The sequence below is a fragment of the Anguilla anguilla genome, chromosome 2 (genome assembly GCF_013347855.1).
Source record: "Anguilla anguilla isolate fAngAng1 chromosome 2, fAngAng1.pri, whole genome shotgun sequence".
Taxonomy (NCBI): Eukaryota; Metazoa; Chordata; class Actinopteri; order Anguilliformes; family Anguillidae; genus Anguilla; species Anguilla anguilla.
Window position 1 is genome coordinate 68,699,639 of NC_049202.1, and position 22,500 is coordinate 68,722,138.

Here is a 22,500-nt window from a genome sequence, read left to right on the forward strand (position 1 = left end):
GGCTCCGCGGCCGGACCGTGCGGACCCCCCGCCGGCGTGAAGCGAAGACGCCGTCGCCCCGGCCTCCAGCCCGTCCCTGGGTGATGGGCCCACCGGGGCATCGCCCTGCAGGACGGCCGGGTCACCAATCAGCACTGCCACGGTCCCCAGGGGGTTTGGTACCAGAACCAACACAACATTAAACTGCGTTTATGCAGCGTGTGCTGACTAAAAAACACCAGTAACCGTCCTGAAATGCCTGAATTGAGCCCCACCTTTGGGAAAAACAGGGGAGGGGCTTTTGGTTTGTTTTTCTTGCCTCTCCAGAAGATTGCATGGCAGACTGTAGCTCTGGTGGTAGAGAAGCGGCTCGTACGTGAGAAGAATGAGACTGTTTCGTACCGCTGTTCTGCCTGGACTGGCACAGCTCCCCTCTGGCACTGCCACCCCACTGGCTCACTGTGTAACCCTGCCTGAATACACCAAGGCCCTGTCCCTGCTCGCACCCGCCCGCCCCCCCCCCCCCCCCACCACTGCCAATCTGTCCAAATTCAACAGCACGCCGTCCTGCAGCCTCAAAGGCACAACATCCCCCCCCCCCCCCCCCCCTGCCAGTCCCACATCACACCACACGCCCCTGCTGGGGGCTCTCTGCCTGACGAGGTGCGGTCGCCTGGCAACACCCGCCGGTCACACATTCCAAACTCCCGCCGTCTTCTCCCCCGCCGGTCCCCCAGAGCTGGAGCCCATTGAAGCGAAGCAGTGATTTAAAAAAAAAAAATTATGGACTCGTCAGGTACTGTAGTGAGTCAGTGAGGTGGTATGAAAATAATGACGTTGTTTTTGTTATGATCATTTCAAGCACTGTGTGTGCTTAATATAGTGGTGTTTATGTTCTTCTGGCTTATCAGTGCTTCTTCAGCTTGACGCAGCTCGACGCATCATCACTGATGTGTTACTTGCAGATACTGTATTCGCTGCCTTTGCCCTCGTGTGACATACGCTTAATATGAATATCGCCACGGTCACCTACTTAATCTCTCTGGATAACAGCGTCTCCTAAACAAATAATAATTAACGTTTTTAAGACTTTCTTCCCCCTCCGTGATTGAACATGTCTTAGGTAGCTAATTATTTCTCTGAATGAAAATATCAGATCTGTCTGTTGTAATTGTTGCGCGGTCTGCATTTTAAGCAGTGTTTGTATTCTCTGTCGAGCTTTTCTCTGGAACATTTTATTCCTCACCCCGATGGAGGCGCGTCTGCCGAAACTGTTGAGTAAGTGGCGCGATTAGACGGGAAGATCTCTGTGAGATTGTTCTGGCGAGAGAGCGCATCGGGGAGTTTGTTCTAAAGGGAGTGAGACCCGCATTAATGGACTCCTCAGACTCCCGCCTCATCGTACCTGCGAGAATTCCTGCGGTCTCGTCTCCCTCTGCATTCGATTCCGCCCGAGCTGACGGAACGTGAGGGCGGACGCCGGCGCGGACGTGAGTGGCGCTCACATCCTGACATCCACGCGCCTCTCCGCTGCCGTTGCCCAATTAAAGCATTTCATTCTGTCACGCCGATTTCTGGACCGGTTTCTGACTTTGATATTTCTTCGCTTGTTAGCTAGTAAAAGCTGTGAAGTGTCCCTCGGTTATGCGGCTTTTTTCCCCACACACACACGTACACCACACGCTAGGAAGGCAATGTTACCCTGCAATTAATATGTGATTTGCACGACACGTAACCTTCTGCTGCTGTTGAAAGCAGTTGGGGAAAAAAATGGAAGGTTTTAGTGGCACTGAGGCCCAGTACATGCAGTACTGGCGTTGTGACCAGATGGTTACAGATTATATTCCCAGTTTCAATATTACAGTAACTTTTAGCACCTTAAGCACCCTTAACCGTTTTTCTGGAAATATCTAGCCATCCGTATGGATACTATGTAAAAATAAAAGCTTCCTTTTGAAAAAGAATCTTCTGTGAAATTAAATTGCTAGGGGTGCCCTGTAATTCTGGGGTTGTGCCAATACTGGCTGATAATAGCTTGAAACGAACTCAATGGTATCAGCCTGACACTAAGATTATGGGGGACATGATGGGCTAGCCTGTTGATGCTACATGCGTGCGCCAGAGTTGGGAGGCATTTGGTACACAGTGAGAATGTTACACTCAAAAAGTAGCCTAATCATGGCCATCTGAATATATTTTATTTATTAATTATTTTTAATTTGCCAGTTCAAGCAACTACTGTAACTAACAGCATTATAGCACATACAGAGACTCTTCTTAATAATAAAGAAAAACTCTACTTTTCCCCCTTCAAAACCTGATGTCTGTGCTCATCTACCATGCATGTGGAGACTAGGTTGCGGTTTTCTTTTGGGCTACGTATGTAAGATAGGGAGTTATCGGCACTAGCATTAGTCATACGGCTTGTCAAATATTGGCTATTGATATCAGCCTGAGAAATTACACATTGTATATCCCGATAAATAACAGTACTAAAACCATTATCTGAAAAGATAATGAACTGCAGTCGGCTTTGCTGAGACTGGAACTCAGGGTCCTCAATGTGTGTCACCGTTCCTTTGAAGAGAATGTTTCATAAGGCTTGTTTTTCTGCTTTGTTAACATCATTGTGTTGACTCGCAATACCGGCGTAACATTCTGCAAACCGCTCCAAACCACTTTTTATGTTCATTTTCTGCTGTGCAGTCATACACTTGTTTGGCCAGTGAGCAGATAAGCACTTACTGAGTGGACCGTTTGTATCTTTTTTTGTGTTATTACAAATCAGGTTTGAATGAAGTGTTTTAAAAAAATGAAACTAGATGACTGAAGATCTACTTGCATGAAGAATAAATAGCCTTGCTGTTCTACAGTCGATATATCACAGGAGAAGACTCTGCTGTTATGGTGAATGTACATAAGTAAGGGTGTTAACTCCAGTTTCAAGGCAGTGTCTATTCATTGCAGACTGATTGCGCATGGAAATGCAGAAAGAATGGCTTTTTGGATGCAGTCGGCTGGGCTCTGTGTCTCAAATCAATACTTAAATTAGCAGCTATGCTTTTTTTTTGCTTTGTCTGCAAATGTGTGAACTGCTTTCCAATGGCGAAAGGCTAATGAACAAGTCCACTGGGGCTACTGAGTGGTTGCAGAGCTGTCGTGAGAATATACAGATAAGCTTCTTTTGGTTTAACGCTTCTGGTGACCTAAGTGTTATAGGACGAGCTTGGAAATCGTTTTTAGGTGCCGTGTCTTAATCTGTGCCACCGAATCTAGGGATGAAACCGGCTATATTTCACAACATATTTTTAGTTTTTTTTTTCCTCATAATTCTCAAGTAATATTTGTTGGCCTGTCCCATTGCTGAACCATCTTCTGTCAATTTGAGAGGGCACCGACCCACAGTTATGTCCTCCACAATTCATGCTGGCTCTCTGCTAATGCTGCAGTCCACGGTTGCTCTGTGTGGTCTTTGTTTTGGAGCAGTGTGCTACCTGCGCGTCTGCTGCAGGCAAATGATTGGCACCTGCCCCCCCCCCCCCCCCCCCCCCTCCCCTCCGAACAGAGGAGTCACTCTTGCATGGTGAGCTGGGGAATATCCTGCAGGCTGTGGCCCTCCCTCCCTGGGTAATGGCCTGGTAAATAGCTTGTCCCCTGCAGGGCTGCCGTACTGGCACATTCTGGACTCATGGGGGGGGGGGGGCTGCACAGAGAGGGCAGTGCCGTAGCTGCAAACGCCAACCAGCAGCCCAAACTTCCGTTATATTTTCATCGGTCTGTCCGGGGTCCTCTTAAAGGCTTCCAAGCTGGACAGTGGAATTTTTTTTACAACCAATCCAAACAGTGTGGGATTCATCAGGTTTGCCAGGTTTATGCAGTTTAGCTGCAGAGGTGAGGAAATGGCTTTTTTATATAGGCATCAGCAGCATCAGTTGGAATGCCACAGGGGGGCCAGTAGTCACATGGGAATGGAGCACCAATGAGACGCAGTTAACCGCCCTTTGGCCCCGCCTCCGCCCCGCGCCCTGTGCATGACGCCGTGCCTCGGTGGAAATGGCTGTGGATGTGCTTCAGAGCACGCGGGACAGGGATTGTTGTTCTTCATCATATTGCTTTGAAAAGCACTTAAATATTAATTTTTCCCTCCGGCTGACTACCTTTGATCTGGCAAACGTTTTGTTTTTCGTTTCGTTTTTTTTTTTTCCCCTTGGAAGGCGTCTCTAATTAGCAGGCGACCTCTTAGCTTCTGCAGCGCGTGGCACCAGTCTGCTGCGTTTTGATTCATCACTGTTTGGGCGATCAGTGTTTATCGCCAACTGCTTCCTCTCGCTCATCCATTCCAAGGTCAGCACAGATCGAATGCGAGTGGGTTATTGAGTGGAAAAAGTGTCGCAAGTGAAAATGTTTTCTTCAGAAACGCAGATTCAAAATTATTTTTCCATAACTCACTAAATCTCAGTTACGCTTAACAAACAGTGTAGGGCAGTAAACAGTATAGCGGTAATCATGATTTGTTTTGCTTATAGAGTGGCTCAATATCCGTTATTCTCTACTTGTTTTAATCTGTTTCACTGCACTTTGATTGCCTTTCTTTGTGGGTTTTATACAACTGATCGAGTGCCAAGTCTTCCCTCCGAACTAAAATGGGAACAGGCTGTAATAGATGAGACATCAGCTTGGTTTCTCTCTCAATTAGCACTGCAAGCTTTGGTTTGCCGAAATGAGAGTATTCTAGCCCATAAAATACCCATCCTGCTCTTGTGTCTGGGTTGTTTTAAATGGGAATCTGTTTACTGTTAAATGGCCTCTTTATCTCTTGGTTTTTAAGCCTATGGCATCTCATAACTATAACCTTCTTAACTGTGAATGCGGAAAAGCTACTGGGATCGTCAAATCAATTAAAGTATTCCTGTAATAGGGGCTGTAGTGACTTGCAATCCTCATAGATATTTTATAATACAAGTATTCAAATGTTTTATGAGAATTTCTCTTTGACAAGCTTGTGTAAAACATTTGGCCGAGTAAAATCACCTGCATTGTTGCATCTGCATTTTAAAATCCTCCCCCATGTTGAATATATGCTTTGTGGCTGGTGGAATGAATGGCCCCGACTGATTTTTTTCCCCAGGGAACCGTTGCCCTGTTGCATCACAGTGCAGTATTTAAACCACAAGTTGTCTGGAGCCTAGGAGACAGCACTACAGGCTGCTGGCGTGCTGCTGTATTCTCATCATTCTGCAGAGCAGCTTGCGCGTTTGTCAGAGTGCCCGGAGCTCGTTCTGGCAGGGGGTGCCGTAGGTGGCCCCCAGAGCGCCGCTACGGCTGTAATGTTGCGCCGCCGCCGCGGCGTCTCACCGCTAGCATGGGAGAGGAGGGGGAGCGACGCTCAGTGTGCGGCGGTAAAGAGAGCAGCGCTGCGTGGAGCGCGGGGGGGGGGGGGGGCTTGGCTCTGAGTTAGCGGTAAGGCAGGGTGGCACGCTCGTACCCAGGGCTCTGAGTTAGCGGGAGAGCGGCAGGGTGGCACGCTCGTACCCAGGGCTCTGAGTTAGCGGGAGAGCGGCGGGGTGGCACGCTCGTACCCAGGGCTCTGAGTTAGCGGGAGAGTGGCGGGGTGGCACGCTCGTACCCAGGGCTCTGAGTTAGCGGGGTGGCGCCGGCTCATTCTGGTGTGCGTCTGCCGTTTCAGGGTCCTGCCAGCGAAGAGGAGACCCCCGTCGTCAGCCCGGCCAATCCTCAGCAGCCCGGGGGACGCCACAGCTTTGTCCAAGACCACTTCCAGGCACAGTACAGGTGAGGCCCGTTGTGCCTGCTGCTGTCTCCCTACAGTTCCCCCTGCTGTCCCCCAGCTATTTCCCTACAGTTCCCCCTGCTCTTCCCCAGCTATTTCCCTTCTATCCCCCCTGTTCTTCCCCAGCTATTTCCCTACTGTTCCCCCTGTTCTTCCCCAGCTATTTCCCTTCTATTCCCCCTGCTCTTCCCTGCCTATTTCCCTACTGTTCCCCCTGCTTTTCCTTGGCTATTTCCCTACTGTTCCCCCTGCTCTTTCCTGGCTATTTCCCTTCTATCCCCCCTGTTCTTCCCCAGCTATTTCCCTACTGTTCCCCCTGCTCTTCCCCAGCTATTTCCCTGCTGTTCCCCCACAAACGGGAGAAAAAAATGGCAAAGATCCTCAAGAAGAGGTCTCGCCAGGCGTGAAGGAGTGAGGGATTTTAAAGCCTTTATTGAGTGAATGAGCCTACTGCACACGCATACACATTAGTGTTGACTCTGCGTGCTCAGGGAACGTTGCCAAACATAATTAATGCTTCCACACTGTTGTCACTTCTCCAAAAGAACCAAGATTTCAGAAACGTTTAGACCGACCAGATCCTCATCAAGACTGGCCATATGGTCAAGCCATTTGTGCATTAAACCTTGCTGTTGGGAGCGATTCAAAAACTGCAGGCATTCCTCTTTTGGCAGATTTTGAAACACCCATTTATTGGTAATTTGGGTTGGTAGCTGAATGTGTAATCTAGCCATTGAACCCCCTCAGAGGACGTCCAATGAGATGCGGTGTGCATTTAATGGATCGAAATGGTTGCGAGAGCTCAAAGAGAATAATTATAATTTGACGGCAAAAAATCAACGCTCACACAGTCCGTTAAGCATGACCTTGTCAGCGCTGGCTTGAAACGCTTCCTCAGAACGAAGTGAAAAGGAACGCGAAACAAAGCAGAGGCTGCTCCCGATACCGTATTATATCATAAACTCGGCACGCTGCATTGGGTCCATTGTTGGCATGGCAACACCGACTTGACTTACGCGTTTGTATCGAAAATATAAGAACGTGCTCGCTTATCTCACGTTTCTGTGGGTATTTGAGAAGCCGTCTGTCCTCGCTGCAGCCCACGAGCTAGGCTATGTGGTAAGATGGCCTCGGTAGGAGCCGGACTAGATTCTCTCTCTCTTGTGTGGTTCCCTGTGGACTGATGCTTTAACCACTCTGCAGTGTCTCTCCCTCGTGTTCCTTTAAGGACCTTAGGCATAGCTCAGGAGGTAAGAGCGGTTGTTTTGGCAGTCGGAGGGTTGCCGGTTCGATCCCCCGCCCTGGGCGTGTCAAAGTGTCCCTGAGCAAGACACCTAACCCCTAATTACTCCCATCGAGCTGATTGGTACCTTTCACCGTTGGTGTATGAGTGTGTGTGGGTGTGAATGGGTGAATGAGAGGCATCAGTTGTAAAGATCTTTGGATAAAAGCGCTATATAAATGCAGTCCATTTACCTTGGCGTGCTGCTGTGGATGACCAGCCGAGCTTTTTGGGACGCTGCAGCAACAAACCGGTTCTGCGGGTTCACCCCTTTCTCCTCCTCACGAGAACCCGCACCTTCCTCGCCCTGAAGGCTGTGCGGGGCCTACTGGTATGAACCCCTCGTAATCTCTCTTCGGGGACCACTGTAGTGCTCTGCCGGCTAGCTTAGCGGCCCGTTCCACCGCCAACTGGCCCAGAGTGCCGCTGCCCGCCTGGCTAGGCTTCAGCCTGCCTAAATGGTAAATGGACTGCTTTTATCCAAAGCGCTTTACAATTGATGCCTCTCATTAACCCGTTTACCCATTCACACACACACTCACACACACACACCAATGGTGAAAGGCAAGGTACCAATCAGCTCATTGGGAGCAATTAGGGGTTAGGTTTCTTGCTCAGGGACACTTCAACACGCCCAGGACGGGGGATCGAACCGGCAATCCTCCGACTGCCAGAAAACCGCTCTTACCTCCGGAGCTATGTCGCCCCCGTAAATGCACACGTACCAGGCCACTTTTGAGCCGCCTTCACTTCACTTCGATTGGATGCCCACATTCGGATCTCTCACACTGGCATACCGAGCTGTGAACGGTACTGGCCCCTTTCTCTATCTTCAAACAGCGATCACCCCTTGCCCTCCTCCCAGACCTCTCTGTTCGGCCTCCTCCAGCCGGCTGCCTGCTTCTGTTCTTTGAGGCCTGAGCTGCCGCTCCCTGCCGCTCCCTGGCCATCGAGGAGAGAAGAAAGCTGAACCCTTTCTTCTTTTTGTCTCACAACCATTCAGACGTGCGCCTCGACGCACTCGTACGACTGTGGCTTCACCCGTCTCTGGCTCGTGGGTGTTTTTCCTACCGTATGAAAACGCACCTTTTGACTAGTCATTTTGGCCAGAAGTCTGCCCTATGACAACATTATAAACTGTGACCCCCACCTTAAATTAATTACCAACTTTGGGGGCTAATTAACCAATGGTCACGTAAGGTACTAAATGTATTATAGAAAATGTGCGGCCACCAATCAGATTACAGTACGCCTATGCCAAAAAAAGGTGACTAAGAGATTGAGCAGTGGAGTTGTGACTAGTGTTGGGGTATCAGCAGAAAAGGATGCGAAACAATCTGAAATGCATTCTGGGTAATTAGCCCTACGTTTACAGGTTCGGTCCCCCCCCCAGTCTGTTGCTGTGGCATATCTAATGACAAGATATCAAGCTGTCATCAGTACGATGTTTGTCACGAGTGATCGGATTATGGTGGTGTTCCACCAACTCTCATGTTTGTTCGGCACTGTCATCCAGAAAGCGTGACTATTTTTGTTGCTCTGGCGTACCGATGAAAGTATAAAAATAAGAACACCTCCCTGAGGATCAAATGCTTTCCAATGTCATCAGAATCGGTAACTCTCTACACATATATCAGGCTGAAAGGAGAAAACTTCTGAATGAAATCTAGGTAGGTTTTTTTTTTTTTTTTTTGGTTTGCTCACGTATCTCTGATGGCAAGGTCTGAAAACACACACGCTGTCTCGCGGTGATCTGACATCGCTAGCCTTTGTCGCTGATACTGTGTGTTCTTCCCAGATCAGCTGCCCTGAGAGGCGGCAGGCGGCAACGGCGGCGCTGTCTTCTCGCCCCCCAATTCGGCTCGGCGGCTGTTTGCGGAGCGCCGAGGGTCGAGGGTCACGGCTCGCCATCTCAGAGAGGCCCCAAATTGCTGGAGGCCCAATTTCTTTTGGAGCCGCACACGGCGCGACCATTCGATAGCGTGAGCCTCTACTGGCTTTTTGTGATCTGGCGACTGTTCCGTAACATCTCCTGTCAGGAATTGGCGGTATCGCTTGAGAGACCTAGCGCAGCTTCAACAGTTTCTCTAACTGGAAACTGGTTCCCCCCCCCCCCCCCCCCCCCACCCTCGCCATTTGTAGACGGAGTGCTCGGTCCACTTCTCCACCCACCCTTAAAACGATAATGAAAGGAAGTAATTAAAATGCGCTGTAGACATTTGGTGCACTCTCTCTCTCTCTCTCTCTCTGCTGTGTGCTCCTTTAGTAATTTGTGTCAAGTGGGTTTCCGGTCAACCTGTTGTTCGCTGCTCCTGACACGTATGCTTTGCCAACATCTGGAATGCGGAGATGCGTCGCCTCGAGACTGCGGAACAATGGATTAGTGTCTAAGAGCGCGGGTGCTGGAGTTAAATATAAAGCTGTTCCTTTTTTTTGCAAGCCGTGTAAGAGCAGAAAGATTACATTGCTGATGCATTTGCAGGGAAATGAACTACTCTTCGTGCATGCTTCTCTATCTCATCAGTGTATTGCCCAAGCGTTCACTTGTGAGGTTTAAGCTGTTCGTACACATTTTCTGTAATGTCGTCATTTTCCATCGCTAATCTCTTAAAGCAGGCAATTAGCGCTGATCATGCGTTGGTGATGGAGACGGCATTACTTCCTGTGGAATAGCGCTTTGTCTTTAGGGTTTTTACATTAGCGGGGACAGACAGTGGCCTTATTTTTTTTAACGTAAATCCAGTAATCGCTCGGCCGAGACTTCGATGAAGGCGAGGCTCGGTGTGCAGCGCACTCGAATGCGCTTCCTTCCTCTCCTTGCTCAAAATAAAGAGCTTCCTGAAGGAGCCCGGGCTCACTGTAGAGGTTGAAAGGAACGGTGGAAAGAGGATTGTGGGAAACGTTCGCAGAGGAAACGCACCCTCAGAGACGACCCCGGCAGTGGCGAGGAGAACAAGGCTTCATGTGAAGCGTGGTCTTGGCGAAGGTCTGGATTGGTACAGGGACATTATTGGACGGAGTGTAGCACAGTGGGTAAGGAACTGGACTTGTAACCGAAAGGTCGCAGGTTCGATTCCCGGGTAGGACACTGCCATTATACCCTTGAGCAAAGGTACTTAACCGGAATTGCTTCAGTATATATCCAGCTGTATAAATGGATACAATGTAAAATGCCATGTAAAAAAAAGTTGTGTAAGTCGCTCTGGATAATAGCTAAATGCCTGTAATGTAATGTAATAAACCCGATTTAGAGGATGAATCAGGGGTTTGTGTAGGGGAGAGAGACACACAGAAGCGCGGTTGGTGAACCTCAGCCCAGGGCTTGTTAAACCAACACATAGCTGAAGGACTCTGAAGCCCTGTGAAAGCTACCCTCAGGAGCCAGTTTTAATGGCCCCCCCTCCCCCCGGCCCTCCACAACCAGTGCTAATCTGAACCCCCGTCACATGATGAAACCTGCAGCCGTTAACCAAAACCTCACGAAGTGTCCGTCCCGTCTAGGAGGCGAGGGCCGGCTCGTTTCAGTAGCTGGAGGAGGTCACCTGACAGGCGTCCCCACAGACAGCCGCGAGGCAGGTTGATTACCCCCCTCTGAGCGGGAGGGATCTCACAGGACCGAGCGCGGCGGCGGCTGCTGCCAGAGTCTGACACGGCTTGTATTTTTTTCCATAGACTGCGTTGTTGCCGTTCTCGTTTGTGTTAGTGTTAATCAGTTTAACCTTCAGGGTCCAAGTTGAACTGTGCGGTTGTTCCCTGCACTTGGACCGGTACTTCTCTCTAGGGGTTTCGTCATACTTGTTCCTGGTTATGGTTATACACTTTGTTGTACGTCGCTCTGGATAAGAGCGTCTGCCAAATGCCTGTAATGTAATGTAATGTAATGGCCATGTGTAATTACTCTTCTGATGTCATTCTTTCTTGAGTACAACTATATGTATCCTGATTTTTTAATTATTTTTTATTACGCATTCTGCTGTAGCCAAAGTCATTCTGGTTTTCAGTGCTCTGCAGACGCCCGTAGTTTTCCGCCTGCTTTTCTTTAACAGCTGATCTGTTTTGAACGGGCCGGGCCTGCTCTGATTTCTGTCCCCCCCGCTCACCTATTTAGCCTCTTTTTAATGTGACTGACAGCCTGAGCGAGACCCCTGCAGGAGATGCTCCCAGCACCGTGCGGCCCTGACTTTTTATCAGCCCAAACACTGTTTCAGACTGGGGCGGGGGGGAGGGGGGGAGACAGAGGGGCTCAAAACCATGCCCAGCCACGGTATTCCTGGAAGATTACAGATTACCAAGCGCACCCGTCTCTGCTTCCGAAACCTCGGAATCCTGCCTTTGTGCCACAGCGTGGGCAAATTTGGTTTTTGCACGTCGTACCGTGGCGTGTGACAGAGACGGGTCTGTCCCGACCGCTAGCGCTTGTCTGACAGCGGCCAGTGCAACTTCTGCACCCATGCCGAAAGTAGTATACCATAATAACGGAAAAGGGTTATTGTCAGTTCGTTCATTTTCATTATTTCTTTTTCTAATTTCTCATTGGCTGCTTGCCATGACTCTGGATGGCTTGCCAGCATCATCTCCCCTCGTTTCTGTTTACTGAGCGTTCGGTGCGCCGCTGTTGGCTGTGCAGCTCGTTCTGGCTGAGAGAAGCACAAGCGCAGACACGCTTGTGTCTGTGTACTACTCCCCACCTTTTTCTTTTTGAAAAAAAAAAATAATTTAACCGGCTCTTTTGGCTGTTCGCTACATTGCGTGCTCTGAATAAGCGCTTCCTGTTAGCGGCGTACGGTTCAGCCTTTGATGTGGAGAGACGGCACTGCTCAGTTCGCTGTTTGGAGTACCTTGCGTTGGGAATCGCGCGTGTGTTTGCTGTCAGGGCGTTTCAGAGGCCTAAAGGAGACTAGAGGAGGAGGGCTGTGGACTCCTGGTGGGAATGCTGTCTTGGGGATGGGAATGCTGTCTTGGGGATGGGAATCAGCTGGTGTGTGCGTGGCATTCCTTTAAGAACTACAGGACTGCTTTGTGGTTTCCATCATCTAGCCTTCATTGGGGTTGTGTACACGTACAGGCGCACGGGTACGCACTGTGTATGTGCTTGTGTGTACAGTTCAACGTGGAAGTAAGTTCAGCCATGTTATCTTTGAATTGACGCTATCTCTAGGCAATAAACAGAGCTGTCATCGCTTTCTGCCGTGCTAATTTCCCTTATTGTGAGCCAGTGGGGAGTCATTGTTAAGTCACAGGAGTTATGAAGATCCATCCATCCATCCATTGTCTGATCATTCCTGGTCAGGGTCACGGAGTTCTGGGGCCTATCCCAGCATGCACTGGGCGAGAAGCAGAGGCATTAATGCACCGCAGAGAGGTCGCTGATCCAATCGCAGTAGTTACGAAGATACAAAAGGCAATAATAGTGGTGGCTCGGCCATCTTACATGCTTGATGGCTAAGACCCCCTGACCTGCAGTTCTTTCTGTTGGTTCTTTCTGTCCTGTGTAGAACATCGTAATGTTCCAGCAAAAGGCATTCGTTCCAGTATATGTCATAGCTAATCATAAAAATAAAAATGCATCAATATCTTATTTTATCTTATTTTATTATTGTTATGCTGAAATGGGGTCAGAAATGGCCCGTGTATGATTGCATTACATTACATTACATTTATTTGGCAGACGCTTTTATCCAAAGCGACGTACAAAAAAGTGCATTTCATGGTCATAGACAACTGCTGAACACAGGTTCAGTAAGGTACAATACTTATTTTGTACAGCTATTTCTAGCCAAGAACACAGTTTAGTTCACACAGTGAACACTATTCAGACCTAACCTCTGCAAAGCCAACTAGGCAGAAGAAGAAGTATGACTGGTCGCACCCAACGAGGGAGGTGTGGAGGCCCCCCCCCCTTGTATTACGCCATGACCCAAAGTTTCCTGTTGACCACCAGCACGCAGGACCCCCCCCCCCCCCCCTTGTGGCAGAAGACCTTGGCGCTGTGTGTGTCCCCAGCAGGGAGGGCTCCCACGTCCCCTGGGCCTACCGAAACCTCGAGGGCGAGGCGCCTCTTTGAAGCTTCTCCGAAGCCTCTTTGAAGCCTGAGAGTCAGTGTTCTGGACCGGAGAACATCTTTGATGTTTATTGCTGTTCTTGTGTATTCTCCCTCTCTCTCTCTCTCTCTCCCCGGTCAAAGTCCACCCCTCCGTTCCGTTCCCACAATTCCCGAGTTATCTCCCCCCCATCCCGGCACCCGTGGGCTTGGCTGTTATCTCCCCCCCCGGTGGCTCAGATTCTCTACCCTTCAATGGCAGCCGTCCAAATACAGACCAATTATATTTACCCGTCGCTGTTTGCACTCGCGATGAATGCGGTTCAATCAGCTGGAATCGTGAAAGCTTTTCGCCGCCTAATGACTTGATTTCTTAAAGTCTCATGAATGCGAACACGTGTCACAGGAGCTGCGGGGGTAGAGGCATTCAACTCTCGGTTTCCGCATCCAAGAGTGTCGCAAATTAGCACGGTGCCAAAGGATTTGAAAAGATATTTGTGCATTTCCTTGTGTGTGTTGCATCGGGTTGATTTGGTTTTTTTTTTTTTTTTAAATGAAATTGGAACTTCCCTGCTAATTACAGTCAAAATCAGGGGCAGAATTAAGAACGTTCTTACAGTAAGTCTGCGGGCAACTTCAACCTGAGATTGTGTACCGGAGTAAAGATAATTATCTCTCCTCACTTTTTCTCTCCTGTGCTGTTTTTCACACGCTGAAACACGACTTAAGTTATTTAAGATGCACTTCCCCGAGGGAAGAATGATATGTGCTTTACAAATGCTATATGGTAATACTACCAGCATGCTGGAGTTCAGTCCGTCCCTGTTGTGCAGATACCAGCGTGATCCCCTGATCCCACCTCCCCCCCCCCCCGCTCCCACCTCCCCCACCCCCCCACCCCCCCCCCACCCCCCTCCCGACAGCCCCTGCAACTCTCAGTGTGCTCAGGGTATCACTCTGGCACGGCCTCAGTTCAGAAACAGCTCTGTCCTGGATAATAACAGATGCAGTGTCAGAGCCGGAATGGTTCTCAGGGTCAGAGTTTCGCCCGTTACTTCCTTATTGCTCGTCTGTCGCAGATTTAATAATGATTAACCGAGGCTTCGCGTTAAATCGCGGCTGCCGGTGTCGCTCGGCTCCGCTCCTCACTTAGCCTCCCTGTCACCCGCCATTTTCATTATTCTTTCATTTTACGTTTTTTTTGTTTCCCCCCCCCCATCACATTTCCTTCCTCTGAACCACCCGGGCTGAGTGATCTTTTTAAATCTGAGTTAATCATTTATTGTTTTGTTTGGGGCAAAACAGTGACTCTGTGGGGACGGGGGATGGGGGGGAATGGGGTGGGGGGTGGGTGCAGGGGGGGTTGGGGGAGGTTGGGTTAGGTGAGGGTGGCAGTGCCAGAGACGGCTGAATGTGGCTCTTTGTTCACTTCAGCACAGTGTCTATCTCCCCCAACCGCCCCCCCCCCCCCCTTCCCCCAGCCCCCCCCCCCTCCCGACAGCTCCTGTAGCTCTCACTGTCAAGGCCTTTCTTTTCTGAGGGCTGTTGTAAAGTGTTGCAGGGATCGTCAGCTTTCAGATGGGCGAAAAAGCACAGCTGCTCTTGGAGGGAAGAGCATCAGGTGGTCAGGTTATTTAGGGTGCAATGATAAATCAGTGGAAGTAAGGGAAGTTATTTAAAGAAACACTGTCCTTCCACTCGTTATTATTATGTATTAAAAGCAATCCTTTCCAACATAGTTATGAGCAATAAGCTTGGTCACCTGCATCACATATAAACCACCAATTTTATAATCTTTCGCTTTCCAATACTCCGAATCCTTTGTGTCCAATACCAAAAGTGCCAACGCGGACTACAGCCACTAATGGCCACCCGCAACAGCAGATAGTACTAGGCTGGGGAAAATTTCCCTGAGATTTAAGAGGCAAGAAATACTACTTTAGTGATCCGAAGGTCGTTCTCTGCTGGAACTAAAATGAAGTTTTGAAGTTCATTTTACCTTCACCCAGGGCCGCGTCACTACAGGTCCAGAATTGCCTCTGTGATTTTTTATCATGGCTGCCAGACACAGAAGAGAGCGTCTCTCCTCTGTTCGGCTAATAAGACGGTCTGTCCTTCAAGAGGTGCACACGTTTCTCCCATTAGTTCCCTAAGAATATCCGCCTGTGCTCTCGAGCTGCCGGGTCCAGTGCTCGCTCTTGCGCGAGGAGCACGGGTGCTTTTAACGGCAGGTGTGTCGGAACGAGGGACTCGCTCGCTGGGCGGGGGGGGCGGGGGGGGGGCGGGGGGGCCGGTGGGCGTGTGCACCGGCCGAGGAGAGAGAGAGAGAGAGAGCGTCTCCTGACGGAGAATAAGACGTCCGCGGGCAGGCATGCGTGCCGTGGCCCGGGAGAGAGGGAGACAGAGAGAGAGAGAGGAAGAGGGAGAGAGAGAGAGAGAGAGGAAGAGAGAGAGAGAGAGACAGAGGAAGAGAGAGACAGAGGGAGAGAGAGAGGGTGATAGAGAGAGAGAGACAGAGAGAGAGAGGAAGAGAGCGAGAGAGAGAGAGAGAAGGAAAAGTGTGCCTCGCACCTCCTGTCAGCTGGATGGAGCAGAATAATGGCCTCTCCACACAATTGCTCCCCCCCCCCCGTGTGCCCCCGTCAGGCTCGAGCTGCGGACAGAGAAAGGGCCGCTTAAACAGCTCAGCTTCCGCCTGATTCCGCCGCCCCCCCCCCCAGCCCTGTGGAAGCTCCTTACATGGGGAGGGAGACAGAGCCATCCTGGCACACCCATCTGATAATAAAGGCTGGTGAATGATGGGGGCCACAGAGGACTTCCTGTAGTCTCCGTTTCTCAGGGTAAATTGGAGGGGAGGGGATTCCCTTTGTTAAATCGGGGTGGGGGGTGAGGGGGGGGAGGGGGTGGGGGGCGGAGTCAAAGCATTTAAACATTAAATGTTTCCACGAGGCTGGAACAAATGACAACAAAAAAACCGTTTCTCAGGACAACAGGAAGAGGTGGCGCAGGGCGTAGGCCTGTGTCGTAAATCGAGCGTGAAAGTCGTGGTACAGGACGAACATGCTCTGCGAGAGGTTGGGCTGCGTCTTCATCCAGCTCGACAGGAACAGCGTGAGTGGCCGAAAAAAGCCGTCAGTCAGCATTTCTTTCATTCTCTCCGTTAGATACTTAGAAGTTTTGCCATCTGTACATTTTTTGCCAAAGACTGCAAACACACAGAATTTTAAATTCATGTGAATAAAATAGTATTGATTTTTCGGAGGCGAATGAGCTGATGACTGCTCGTGAAGGGCTCCAGAATCAAAGCGGAAACAGAATGCGGTTCATGCACCAGGTTTGCACACAAATGCGTTTTTGACACCATACCCTGTTCAGACGGTTGCCGAAAGAAGACTGAGGTTGAAACGTGTTAGGCCTCCAAAAAAGATCAATAAGCTCACCTGTTGAGTTTTGAAAGTTGATCCTTTTTCATTTTTTTATTTTTTCAAAAAAAATTTTTTTTTTTAAGCACCTTTCATTTTTTCCCACTGCTTGCTATTTTCTAATAAAGCGGAATTCTCTGCGGAACGCTGTAGGTATAAAAGACCTGGGGCTGCCTCGAGACTGCATAACATCACCTACTCTCTGCTCCCTGTCCTGCCTTCTTGAGTAAGAGGCTCCTCTTCCTCCTGTCTGTGGCGAGGGGTTTAAATGTGGCGTGAGGCATCGCACTCTTAAGAGGCCCCTTTTTTTGCCATTTTCTCCCCTAATTTAGTCGTTATACCAATTCCCCATGTGTATCACAGAACTGGTCGATGCGCTATCCTCTGTCGGTCTAACATGTGGAGTCACCAGCCGCTTCTTTTCACCTGACAGCGAGGAGTTTCACTGGGAGAGCGTAACGCGTGCGGAGGTTCACGCTATCTCCCCCAGATCCCCTCCCCGCTGAACAGTCCAGCCAGTAGGAGTAGCTAATGCAACGATCAGGTCTCATATCCTCACCGGCTTCCCACCCGTGAACACAGCCAATTGTGTTCGTAGGAACGTCTGACCAAGCCGGAAGTACCGCTGCCGGGGATTGAACCCGGGTCTCTGCTTAAGAGGCCCCTTTGATCTCAGTCTTTCGCTCAACAGCACCTGTATTCAGCGATGCGCTGGTTTTCCTGGGTAGCAGTTGGAGTCGCGTCATTGGCTGCTGCAGGTAGACCCGTGCTGCTTGAGAGCTCCTGAGCCAATGGGAGGCCTGCAGCGCTCCCGCTCAGGAGCAAAGCCCTAATGAAGGACACCCGAAGACTGGTGTGAATTAGGCCGCGCTAAAAGAGCATCTGTTTCTGGGATGGTGTGGGGAGAGGTGTGACACAGACGTGCTTGGGGGGGGGGGGGGGGTACTTTGTGCCCGTGGACCAATGGGCTGCCTGCCTCGTGTTTACTTATGCTGGTCTTGTGCTGCGCTCAATTTGGCTGCTTGTTCACACTGGCATAAAAGTGCTTGTCTCTGCAAATGATGAAAAATAGCCACTGTTTATTATTTTCGACCGCTGGGGGTCTGGCCCGGGACTTGAGTGAGGAACGACTCATTAAAGCAGAAAATTGTTTCCAAATTGAGACCCAGTGTTATCCGCTACTGTGAGGCTAGCTGAGTCTGCCCTGGAATGTCCTTCTGTGAAACCGTCTTGACCGCAGAAATCAGTGCACATATCTGCAAGTCCCTCTATTAGTGAGTATAGGACACCAGTGCAGATCGCTTTAGTTTGAGTCTTTCCTGACCGTAGACCTTGGCATACCGAACTGTAAATTAATTTCCACAATATGAAGAGGTTCACAGCTCTGTGAATGAATTCTAACCATAGAAGAGATTTCACAGCTCTGTGAATGCCTGCAGACAATAGAAGAGAGCTCACAGCTCTGTGAATGCCTTCTAACCATAGAAGAGAGCTCACAGCTTTGTGAATGCCCACTGACCATAGAAGAGAGCTCACAGCTCTGTGAATGCCTTCTAACCATAGAAGAGAGCTCACAGCTCTGTGAATGCCCACTGACCATAGAAGGGAGCTCACAGGTCTGTGAATGCCTTCTAACCATAGAAGAGAGCTCACAGCTCTGTGAATGCCCACTGACCATAGAAGGGAGCTCACAGGTCTGTGAATGCCTTCTAATTATAGAAGAGAGCTCACAGGTCTGTGAATGCCTTCTAACCATAGAAGAGAGCTCACAGCTCTGTGAATGCCTTCTAACCATAGAAGAGAGCACACAGCTCTGTGAATGGCTTCTTCCCAAGTAGCCGTGCATTGAAGAAAGACAGGATAAGCTACCTTCAGCTGTGTGGGAATGCATTTATAAAACTGATGCCTCTTAAATTGTCATTTGTTGCTCTCCGTGATCAAACAGCATCATTAATCCTTGTGAAAAAATGGGAGGGTAGCATGTCAACCCAAATACTTCCTCTAATTTCCTTTGTGCAGTGGGCTATTCCCCTGCCGGGGGACAGCTCGATATGAGAGGGGCAGTTTCTGTAAGTGAAACTGACTCCCCACCTGCAGCTGGGCTGGTTAGCATATTCTGGATGCGTCTGTTGCTTTATCATTATCTGAGCGATGAGTCTCGCTCCCGCTACGGAATGCTGACAGACAGGAGAGCCCGGAGAGCGTTTAGTTTCTGCACGGTTTCTGAAAGCTGTCTGCCTGCAGATCATCTGACGCTCAAAGCAGCCGTTCGCACTGTGTGGAAACGCCGTAAACACGCGCTGTGGTGTTTTTTACGCACCGCCGCGTCCTGAATCTGTAAGTCCCGTCTGTTTGCCGTCCTTACGAATAAAACGATGGGAGACAAGACACCGCCGAGCGTGGTGCATAGCCCGTTACTTACAGTTGGTCCCGAAACTTTAAATTTATAACAGCATTCCAAATGTGAAATCTCCTCTGTCCAGTTTGATTCTTCAAGGCTGCTGTTGCAAGAACAAAAAGTAATGTTACATCAGTCGGAGCACAGACATCCTGTAGAACAGTAACCACACGCTAATAAAAACGTAATGTTCGGCCCATAAGTATACACTGGGGTGTGAATAACACTGCCTCTGTCTCTGTGCTGAGCCTGGAGGGGATCATGCGTTTGGTCGCGTGTGTTTCTGCGTGTGTGTATATCTTTTCGAAGCTAATCTCGCATACTTCTGGGCCGATCAGCCTAATACTTGTTGTGCATGCTGACCTCAGGCCAAGGACCTGAATTCTCGAATATTTTGCAAATCGGTCAACGACAAGTATTTTGTTTGAATTAATTTCCATCGTTGTTGTCCATTGAAATAGATTGAGTGCTAACTCCTCACTCCTCCTAACCGGCCGCTAGGGGCCGCAAGTGATCAATCAACAACTGCTTCCAAACTGACAGACACGCCTGGCGGAGATCTGCACTCCACTGAGTGCACTCTTCTAGTTTTTATATGCAGTTAATCTCTGTGACCGTGCGCACCTCCTGCCCCGTTTAGGGTTTGAAAAGAGGTTTCAAAACGCGTGACCGAATATCCACCTCAGCGAGAGCGTGGTCCGTTCTTTCCTGTGAGATTTCCAGTTCCAGCAAGCACAGGCCTGAGACAGTTAGGCTGAGTCTCTAAAGGTCTGTGTGGCAGAGGCTGCAGGGGGCTCCTGTCAGACTAAGACCCCCCTTCTCTGCACAACGCTGGGAATAGAAAGGTGGCTCCCGGGGTTGGAGTCTATCACAGTTTGCTGACTTGGATGGCGGTGCCTAGAAATGCCAGACGGGATGCGGTCTCTTCGACCGACCACACGGGACATGGTCAGAGGACTCGGGCAGAGAGGAAGTGTGAAGTGAAGTGCATCTGTACAGGCTGTCCTCCTCCGTACGGAAAGCACATCCCTGCTGGGGTGCTGTCGCAGGTCTCCAGGCTCATCCGGACCCTTTAAATCCCACATGTTCAGTGCTTAATTCGCCAGTTCAGCCCCTGAGCTCCTGTGCACTGTGATAGCTGTGAAAACTCTGCAGCCACTCTGTCTGGCTGTGCAGTCTCACTTTTGATATTGTAGCTGTAGAAACTGCAGCCATCCTGTCTGGCTGTGCAGTCTCACGTTTGATATCATAGCTGTAGAAAATTCAGCCATCCTGTCTGGCTGTGCAGTCTCATGTTTGATATCATAGTTGTAGAAACTCTGCAGCTACCCTGTCTGGCTGTGCAGTCTCATGTTTGATATCATAGCTATAGAAACTCTGCAGCTACCCTGTCTGGCTGTGCAGTCTCACGTTTGATATCATAGCTGTAGAAACTGCAGCCATCCTGTCTAGCTGTGCAGTCTCATGTTTGATATCATAGCTGTAGAAACTCTGCAGCTGTTCTGTCTGGCTGTGCAGTCTCATGTTTTCTATCATAATTGTGGAAACTCTGCAGTTGCGCTGTCTGGCTGTGCAGTCTCATGTTTGATATCACTGGCTGTAGTGCAGCAGTAAGGCAGGTGGTCCTGCAGGGCCTTGTGGATCCTCTGTGAGGGGCCGTGTGATGGACAGGAGTGATTAGCAACTGGAAGGGGGGGGCGGGGCTAGTGTCACAGTATCCCTGCCTGCTGCCTCCAAACCCCGCCTCCTGCCTCCGTGTCCCTGGACCTTTTTAACACCTGCTGAAATATTCAAATTGATAGGCTTTATTCTCCAGCCTGATGAATATTTCAGCCTCTTCTCTACTTTTTTCTCTTTTTTTTTTTTAGCCGCGAGTGTTGCCAAAGATGGGTTCAAGGCGTATGCTGTAGGACCGCGTACGCAAATGCACTTTCGCTGTCTTCCTGCTTAATAATGAAGGGGGTGGGGGGTGGGGGGGTGGTGGGGGTGGTGTGGTAAGGCTGACAGGGAAAGACACTGGGAGCCAGAAGGGGTGCTGGACAAGGTGCGAGGATATTCCCAACACAGACACCTCTGCCAGGCCAGTGCGTGTTTAAAAAAAGTCATCCTGTTACATCAGACGGACAGACCCTGTGATCTTAATAGTGGGACCAGAGTGTTGTCACTATTTTACATTATATTTTAGGCATTTGCCTGATGCCCTTATCCATATTAATTAGAAGGGAAATGGTCAGGCCATAACACCCCGGTGATAGGTCCCGTGTCACTAGGATTAACATGTGGAATGGAAGGTAGAGAAAGAAAGGGGGTTTTTGTTGTTGAAGGGGAGGGATAGGGAAATACAGGGTAGATAGGGGAAGATGTGGAAGAGAGATATGAGAGTCAGAATGGAGCAGGTTGGGAGCGGCCTTTCCTGCGGAGTAGGAGAGTACGGAGGGGCTGTTCTGACCGAGGTGGCCAGTTCGGGAGAAGAGTCAAGGCCGGGAGGAGGGATGACCGGGTCACCACAGGGAGGGGAGAGCTAGACAGAGCGTTGGCAGTAGATGAAAAGGCCAGTAGTGGTGTGGTCGGGGGCGGGGGGGGGGGGGAGGGGGGTCTACAGAAAGCCACGCTGTTCTGCAGTAAAGGACCCATTCTCATGAGGTCATCAGGAAGCAATTTGTTAATTAAGCCATTGTTAACCTGTCAGTGTTGTTAATATTTGATTCAAGTAAGGAAGCTTAGTTTTATTTATCGTGGTTGGAACTCGAGTATCTTTAGCGCTGCATGTGTGGTCTTTGCTTTTGTTTATGTGCGTTTTTGTCATTGTTCCAGGTCCTCCCTGACCTGCCCTCATTGCCTTAAACAGAGCAACACCTTCGATCCTTTCCTGTGCATCTCCCTCCCCATCCCTCTGCGCCAGACCAGGTGAGTGCTACAGACACACTGCTACAGACGCACTGCCACAAACACACTGCCATAGACACACTGCTACAGACACAATACTATAGACACACTGCCAAAGACACAAACTAACAGACACATTCAAGGACAAGAATACTGTGAGTCTGTCACATACGGGTACAGTCAGGCCGAAAAAGAGTCTGACTGTACTCATGGTATTATGCAGGCACAGTCACTCAGACACAGTCATTGAGAGGCACAGTCACTCAGACACAGTCATTGAGAGGCACAGTCAGAGAGATGAAGTCATAAAGAGACCGAGTGAGAGAGGCCTGGTCAGAGAAAGACACAGTTCAGCATACAGTCAGGTAGAGATGCGCAGTGAGAGACAGCGAGAGAGACAGCGAGAGAGACAGCGAGACAGACAGCGAGAGAGACAGCGAGAGAGGCAATTCAGAGAGAGTTCCTTTAGAAAGACACCGCACAGTGAAACCTGCGGTTCAGTAAAATGAAAGTAGCAGAGTCAGAGGAGCCCGGTGAGCTTCAGCAGTGAAATGGCGTGAGCCTGGCCTATTCAGGGACGGGCACTCCCCAGAAGCAGCTCTATGTGAGAGAACAAGATAAGGATCTCAGATTGCATGTGGGAACAATACAACAGGCCCGGCACAGAACAGGCAGAACTGGAAACGTTCCAGAGCGCGACCCTCA

General features: G+C 49.8%; 1 protein-coding gene across 1 annotated transcript in view; it reads left to right on the top strand.

Moving 5' to 3' along the window:
- usp43a (ubiquitin specific peptidase 43a) overlaps positions 1 to 22,500 on the top strand; it is a 142,939-nt gene that overhangs the window by 45,457 nt on the left and 74,982 nt on the right. The window contains exons 3-4 of the mRNA XM_035406605.1: positions 5,666 to 5,769; positions 21,724 to 21,816. Coding sequence (XP_035262496.1) covers positions 5,666 to 5,769; positions 21,724 to 21,816 — 197 coding nt within the window. The remainder of the gene's footprint in view (positions 1 to 5,665; positions 5,770 to 21,723; positions 21,817 to 22,500) is intronic.